Genomic DNA, 8,314 nt, shown 5'->3' on the forward strand with positions numbered 1-8,314 from the left:
TATAATTTTATCACAATATGTAATTTTATATAATATAAAAGTTAGCTAATATATAATGCATTATAATATATTACATATAATATAATTTTATCATAATATGTGATTGTATATAATGTATTTAATAGTTAACAATTATACATTGCATATAATATTATGCATATATAATATTATAATTTTATCATAATATCATATATATCTTATTTGTACATATTTATTTGCTTGTTGCCTCCCCCATTGTATTATGAGCTCCTTGAGGGCAGGGGCAGTCTTTTGCTTCTTTTTTATATTTCCAAGGCTTTTAAGTATGGTGCCTGGCATATAGTTGACAGTTAAATGTTACAGTAGATAGAGCATGGGGCCTTGAGTCAGGAAGGCCTGAGTTCAAATCTGGCCTCAGACACTTAGTGGCTGGGTGATCCTGGGCCAGTCACTTAACTTCAGTTTGCCTCAGTTTCCTCCTCTATACAATGAGGGTTGCAGTAGCCCCTACCTCCCAGGGTTGTGAGGTAACTCTGGAGTGCTTAGCTTAGTGCTTGGCTCATGGAAGTATTATATAAATGTTAGCTATTGAAATAATAATAATAACAATGGTAAATGCTGTTTGTGGTAAGCGAGAGAGTCAGGCCCACTCACCTTGCTGCGGTACCAGGACTCGGCCTCAGCCCGGCTGCGGCTGGCGATGTCGTCGTACTGAGACTTGATCTCGGCAATGACACGGTCCATGTTGAGGTCTCGGCTGTTGTCCATCTTCACTACGACGGAGGTGTCTGAGATGTGGGTGTGGAGGACTCGGATCTCCTGCAGGGGAGGGGCACCAAGACCTTATTCAGAACAGACTCTCCCTTCTCTAAAACTGCCTCTCAAATCCTCCTTCTGTCCCTTAATAAAGCTCCCCTATGACTCACATCCTCAGAATCCCCCCACCTGGACACAAAGTCCCCCATTACCCAGGGACATTTAATTTCAGTTATGTCTACTGCTGAAAACCAACAGACCTATGAATTTCTTAAAAAACAAAATCCCTGCCTGGGTATTTTATGCAACAGTCAACCTGTTGCCTAGTTTCTATCTGACTCACAGAAATTCCTTATCTATTTCTCTTTATCCTCCTTCCGTATTCTTTTGGGTACTGGACTTGTGCCAGAGCCCAATTCCTTGGCAGGTTGCTGGTGTTTATAACCATCTCCATAGTAATGGTAAATGATACAGGTTATCTAGGGGATGATGAAGCAGGATGACCTCATGTCACCAAGGCACGGGATTTTCCGTTCCCTGAGTTCATATAGAAAATAGCTCTTCCTGGTGCATCTCCTGATTCCTCCCCTACCCCATCACCCCTGTAGCCACTGGATACCACGTCTTCTGCTGCATTGATTCCATAGCTCAGAAAGGAGGAAGCCCTTTCTGTCAACCACTCTCATGCTGTCTCCTGACCATAGAGCTTCTCACCTCCTCATACAGAGCCCTTAGGAACTGAATCTCCTCTGTTAGGGCCTCAGCATTGGCTTCCAGGTCTGATTTTCGGAGATAGGCACAATCCACATCCTGCAGAGGAGAAAGGGAGATTTAGGGACCTTGAGGTAGCTGCTCTTTCTCTATCCTTCCCTTCAAAAGTGACTTCATTGTCAACCTCTCTTAATTTCAGTTTTCACATCTGTGAAATGGGGATAATAATATACTGCCTATCTCAGTAATGTTGTGAGGAAAACAATTCAATTATAAAATTACACCTAGATATGAGTGATGATGATGATGATGGTGATGGTGATGATGATGACAATGTTGCCACTAGGTGGTGCAGTACAGAGTGTCAGACCTGGAATCAGGAAGACTCCTCTTCCTGAGTTCAAATCCAGCCTCAGACACTTACTAACTGTATGACCCTGGATGAGTCACTTAACCTTATTTGCCTCAGTTTCCTCATCTGAAGAAGGAAATGGCAAACACTCAGTATCTTTGCCATGAAAACCTTAAATGAGGTTATGAAGCATCAGACATGACTGAAATGACTGCCCAACAGCAACAATATTATTATTATTTCTCCCTCTTTTTTTCCCCCTATTTTTTCCTTTTAGCTAAGGTTAGACAAGTATGTTTAACAAATTTTTATGCTACCGTGTCACTGGGAGGGACTTGTGGGGAAAGGAAGGATTTCTGAGAACTGGTAAAATTTTGGTTGATGTCAGATCTAGAAAGAGCCTGGACTAGGATCAGAAAAGGTAGGCAGCCTCTTTCGGTAGACTATTCTAGAAGCACACTGAGGACCTCTTTTAAATGTGACTTCTTCCAAATGCACATGATTTGGGTCCTAGATAATCCATGACACTCATAGGTAGTATTGTTCAGGAGCATCAGATGTAGAATGAGAAGACCTAGGTTCAAGTGCTAAATTTGCTACTTTGATGGCTGAGTGACCTTGGTCAAGTCACTTCTCCTTCTATGGGTCTGAATTTCTTTATCTAAAAAAGTGAGAAGGGTTGGACTAGCTATTATTGTCCATTCCAGCTCTGAATATGGGCTCTTTTGACTTTAGGTTGTACAGTATCAATTGGACAGGGCAGAGGGTATAGGTACCATTAAGTGTCATTGTGATAGGGAGAACAGAGTTGAGGCTCTGGGGCAGGGGTGGGGAACCTGTGGTCTTGAGGTTACTTGTGACCTTCTAGATCCTTAAGTGTGGCTTTTTGACCGAATTCAAATTTTACAAAACAGATCCTTGAGGATTCAGTCAAAAGACCACACTTAAGGATCTAGAAGGCCACATGTAGCCTCAAGGCCACAGGTTCCCCACTTCTGGTCTGGGATTATCAAATTTTACTATTTGTTACATGGAAAGGGAGTGTGGTGTGGTAGGCAGGGCTACCATGGAGAGGAGAATTAGGACATTTGGGAAAAGGATACCTGAGGACTGGGTTTCCAAGCTATTGGTGTGCTATGTGATGTTGGCAAAAGTCATTCAACCTCCTTCTGGGTCTTAGGCTTCTAATACCTTTCACAGGAGGGTTGCACCCTCTCCTGTTTCTAGCCTAGGATGTCCTGGGCCTGAGCACTCACCTTTTTTAGGATCACAAACTCATTCTCTGCTGTTGCCCTCAGGGCGACCTCCTCTTCATATCTAGGGGAAAATGAGGGAGAAGTTTCAGTTTCTGGGATCCTCAGAGTTCAAGATTTGAGAAGAAACAGAAAGAGAAAGGAAAGAAAGAAGGGAGGGAGGAAGGAAGGAAAGAATGAAGGAAAGAAAGAAGAAAGTAAGAAAGAAGGAAGGGGGGAAGGAAGGGGAGAAGAAGAGGACAGAAGAAAGGGAGGGAAGGAAGGGGAGAAAAAGGGACAGACAAAAGGAAGAAAGGAAAGAAGGAAGGAAGGGAGGGAGGAAGGAAGGAAGGAAGGAAAAAAAGAAGGAAAGGTGAATTTGGATGAGGCCTAAACTTCTATTGTAGAAGGCTTTGGAGGATATTAGATGTCTTGGAATGAAATAGTTTGTGGAATTAAAGTATTCTTGGACTCTGAAAGGAATCTGAAGAGGTAATTTTTTTCCCCAACCCTCTACTTCTGCTCTCCAGAGTGTTCAAGCCATCCCCCAAGAGAACTCTTTCCTAAAAACAAAGCAAAAACAAACCAGCCTAGGAATCACCATTGCTCCCCGTCTGCTAGAATATTCTAACCCTTCCTGTGGGAGGAAGTCTTAGCATCTGTCTTACTGGAAGTCTTTCTGCCACAGTCCCAGGCTGCATCTTCCTGCTCTCAGGAGACACTTGCCTAATATAAAGCTAGAATGTGTTTTATCTCCTCCGACTAGACTATAAAACTGTGGAGGGCAGGTAGGGTCATGTCTCATATGTTCCATACAAGTACCTGCCCTAGCAGAGGGCACACGCACACACACACACATATTCTCTCTCCCATATCTCTATAAGTATATGTACAGATGTATGTATGTATATGTATACACACATATACAAGTTCTCAATAAATGTTTTTGTTAAAGTCTTTTTCTTTTGTTTCAGCATATGGGGTTAGAAGTATTTCTCCTAGTATTTAGCAGACAAGGAAACTGAGGCTCAGACAGTGAAGCAGCTTGCTTTTCCCCACTTATACTGACATTTTCTTCTTCCTGCCCTGCCCCACTGCTTGAAGAAGACACTATGGAAAGGAAATGTTGCTTAAGTCAAGAATTTGCCTACTGTCTATCAATCAGAAAATGCTAGGAGTCTTGAGATGGCAAGCCATCTGTGTTCCCATCTCCATGTAGGATCCAGAACCAAATGTCCTTAACAGAACCCAGGGAGGCGAGGGCTCTTACTGTGATTCACCCCCTCCCTGACTCCCTAATGCCAGAGCATAGAACTCCACAAGCCTCCCTATCCCCTTGTGCCTATATGTCTAGCTAACAATTGTCACCACTGAAAAATTCTTATTGTTATGTGACTCAAATCCTTCCCGATGGGACTTAAATTCATTTCCTGTTATTCCTTCCCCAAATACTCACTTCTTCTTATAGCCCTCCAGAACCTCCTGCACATGGTTGAACTCAGAGGCCAGGCGCCCACTGTCAGCCTCCACGCACTCCAGCTCCCGCCTCAGGGTCTCGATGTAACCACTGAACAGGGGCTCCAAGTTGCTCTCGCAGCATTTCCAGTTCTGGTAGAATTGCCACTTGGTCTCCAGAAGCTTGTTCTGTTGCTCCAGGAATCTCACCTACAGCCCAGGGAAGAGGAAAAGTCATCAGGGACATTCAGAGGGAGAGGATATCTCAGCACCCCTTGGAAAGCATGGAAAAAGATGGATCAAAATCATAGCAAATGTCTGCCCAGGGGCATGGATGAGATGACTTCTCGTGGGAATGCTATCCCTCCTATCCTACAGCCTTAGAATGGAGGCTTGCTTTGTGATTTCTCTATTACTGGGTAAGAATCCCCCTTCCAATGTAGGTCTTCAGCATCTTCAAGCCTTAAAGAAATGCCTAGAGACGAGAGGAGATGGGACTTGAACCCAGGCCTTCCTGGCCAATAAACTAGTTCTCTATCCATTATACCACAGTGCCCATTGTCCAAGGACAATCTGATTGGAAGTTTGGGATAGTAGAATTGTTCTATGATCCCTTTCCCTCTCTGGGTCTTATTTTCATCATTTCAAAAATGAGGTGGTTGGACTAGAAGCTGCTGGGAGGTCATCGGGGCCATGCAAATGTGAGTCTGCCTCAGGAGAGGGCATTTCTCCTCACTGGAGATCTTCAGGCAAAGGCTGGATAAACTACTTGACAGGGTGCTCTGGGTCAGGGGAATTCCTGTGCAGATCTGGGTTAGACAAGATGACCTCTGAAATCCTCTTTGCTCTGTGACTAGAAGATCCCTAAGAACCCTCCCAATTTTGACACTGCAGGGTTTTGTGATTCTGTGTGAAAATAGTGGAGAAGGTAGCTTGTTTGCACAGGTTGTCCTCTGGCCTGGAATGCTCTCTCTCCTCACCTGTTGGAGTCCCTAGTTCTTTCAGGGCCCAATTTAAGACAATTTTTAAATGGGTCTTTTGCTAGTACCCCCCACCCTCCCTCCCCATTAGTGCTCTGCCTATACCTTCCAAAGTTACTTTGAACATAATTTCTATTTGCTTATCTATTAACACATTGTTTCTTCTCAATAGAATGTAAGCTTCTTAAGGTCAGACTATTACATATTTGTCTTTGGATCTTCAATTGAATTAGCTCATTGTCTAGACTGCTGTAGCCACTCTCCACTCCCTCTTTGGTGCCTGACTTCTGGAAGCTCCCAGATTATGAGGGAATTAGTGGAGTAGTCTTATTATTCAGTAAGAGGAAGAGATGCATTTTATCTCCATCTCCCCAAACACTCATTCCTGTTCTCCAGATGAATGAGAGGTAGATGTTCTCCCACTAAGGCTAGAAGTGCTACCCAAACATCTTCCTTCCCTCAACTGCCATGAGTTCTCCCTCCTCAGCAAATATCATCTTATATTTGCACAACCTTTATACTTTCTGAAATACTTTAATATTTGTTATTTTATCTTCATGATAGTTTCCATGAAGGAAGAAGTTGGGAGAATTATTGTCCCCATTTACTGAGGAAGACAGACACTGAAGCTTAGAATGGTTAAATGTCTCCATCGTTACACAGTTAGCACTTGTTGGAGCTGGGATTGGAATGCAGGTCTCCTGAAATTAATGTTCTTTCTTTCCAGGGATTTGCACACTGACATAGGCAACACTAACATTTGCATCTTGAAACCTGTTCCTGCAGGACCCTTGCAATCAGCCTTGGGCTATCTTGGCTGATGTATTCATTGCCTCCTTAAAATTTCATTTGTGTTTATCAAAGACCACTAGCCCTGGACAGGACCAGAGATTTGCTAGTCCAGACTTTCCATTTGGCTGATGAGGAAACTAAGGCTCAGAATGGTTTTTTAGTGCGGGGAGTAGAATTCTATACTCCTCTGCTAAACCATCCATGGGTCTCACAGAGACACCTGGGTAAGGAGCTCCACATCTGGGTCTGATCCTTTCCAGCCCAAAAATGTGGGGGTTCCACAGAGCAGTGGGAGGTGACTCAGGGCCTAGGGCTGACCTATCTGCCCTAACTGGGGAGAGGAGGGGAATAGCAACGACTGAGCCTCTGGACATGTGGCCCTGGCCTGGCCTTCGGGGCCTTTGCTAGACGGCACTGCGTGGGATCAGAACATTTAAAGCCCGATTAGAGCGCGTTAAACGCTCAACCACTCATTTTATGAAAGGGGAAGCAGGGGACTTGACCAAGTTCTTCCTGCCCTAAGGGAAATTGCCCGGCCCCAGTTCACCTTGTCGATGAAGGCAGCGAACTTGCTGTTAAGACACTTGATCTGCTCCTTCTCCTCATGCTTCACGCACTGGGCGTTGGGGTCGACCTCCAGGTTGAGGGGGGTCAGGAGGCTCTCGTTGACGGACACGGTGGTGATGCAGGGGGGGCTGGGCCCGCACACTCCCCCAGAGCGATAGCCGAAGCTCCGGCCGCAGGAGCCAGCCCTGTAGCCCCCACAGACGCTGCGGCTGCTAAAGCTGGTCAGTCCCCTGTAGCAGGACACTCCACGGTAGGGAGCGGCGCTGACGCAGCAGCGGTCACCCAGCCTGGGCACGAAGGCCGAACAGGAGCTGAAGTTCCGGATTCTGTTGTTGGAGCTGGGGCGGAAAGATCGGCAGGACATGATGCTGTTGGAGAAGGAGGACGAGGTCAAGAGTGGAGACGGCACCAGGTTGTCTGTGCCAATGTGATGCCATCCCTTTTCTTATATTCTCCAGCCCGATGGGGTTGGGCAGCATAAAAAGACTGAGGAAGCATTTATGAGCTTGAACTCCTTGTATCATACACTCCTTGTATAGTAAGTATTTGTAGTGAGCTTGTGCTGGGGACTCCCCCCACCTCCACCCCCGGAAATGAGGACAGATATCAAAGCGGGCTTAGCCTGTCTATCAGTCCCTATAAAATAGCATCCTTCTCCTGCCCTGCTGTTTTATGGAGTAGGAGAATAGAGTGAAAATTAAAAAACAATTTCTGCCTTGATACTCCTAATTGGGCTATGGGAAGGCAGGCCTTTCTCTCCCTGTATGGCTTTAGGGCAAGCAGCCAGAAGACTCAGGGTAGGCGGGGTACACCGTGGATGGGCTTCTAGGATTTCTGAGGTGATGAAATTTGGATGAGGCCTGAGTCACCCTGACTCCTTATGTATCTCTTGTTTCCTTTCCTAACTCAGCTCTACTCCCCTTTTCTGTCCAGGATCCTTTCTCTGAACAATCCCATCTACCTCTGAAAGATGGATCTTTTACGTAAATTTCCTTTCAGCATTTTTTCTGTGCTCAATTTGCAAAGGCTTTGTCTCATTTGTATTTCATTCCATATTAAGTTAAGCTCATTTTCAGTAGGGTGGAAGAGAATTATTCCTGAGAGTAAAAAAAAAAATCTTACAATTTTTTTCCCCAGAATTTTTTTAAATCTTTTTTTTTTTAAAAAACCCTGGTAATCACTTACTATATACATTGCACTGTGCTAGATGCTAGGGGAGATGATTACAAATGCCTTGTCCTGGATGCCTTCCTGGTCTACCTTCCCCCTTCCTTTCCAGGCCCCTCAGGACTGAAATGAGGCATTCATTTTATTTTATTTTTTTAAATTCTTTTTTCTTTTAATTTTTTAGTATTAATAATAGTGTATATATATATATATGTTTGAATATTTGATTTTAAAACTTTGAATTCCAGATTCATTCCCTTCCTCCCTTGTCACCTACCCTTACTGGGAAGATAAGCAGTTCAGTATAGGTTGTACATGTGTGG

The 8,314-nt window shown here is 44.4% G+C and overlaps 1 protein-coding gene across 1 annotated transcript in view; it reads right to left on the reverse strand.

The window, feature by feature from the left end:
* LOC138171585 (keratin, type II microfibrillar, component 7C-like) overlaps positions 1-7,188 on the reverse strand; it is a 12,169-nt gene extending 4,981 nt beyond the window's left edge. The window contains exons 1-5 of the mRNA XM_069101115.1: positions 6,805-7,188; positions 4,487-4,695; positions 3,055-3,115; positions 1,450-1,545; positions 634-798 (exon numbers count right to left, since the gene is read on the reverse strand). Coding sequence (XP_068957216.1) covers positions 634-798; positions 1,450-1,545; positions 3,055-3,115; positions 4,487-4,695; positions 6,805-7,188 — 915 coding nt within the window. The remainder of the gene's footprint in view (positions 1-633; positions 799-1,449; positions 1,546-3,054; positions 3,116-4,486; positions 4,696-6,804) is intronic.
* Positions 7,189-8,314: the final 1,126 nt, after the last annotated feature.

This window comes from Petaurus breviceps, unplaced genomic scaffold (genome assembly GCF_028583685.1).
Source record: "Petaurus breviceps papuanus isolate PSGF00001 unplaced genomic scaffold, PetGlider_PUasm1.0 454, whole genome shotgun sequence".
Classification (NCBI taxonomy): Eukaryota; Metazoa; Chordata; class Mammalia; order Diprotodontia; family Petauridae; genus Petaurus; species Petaurus breviceps.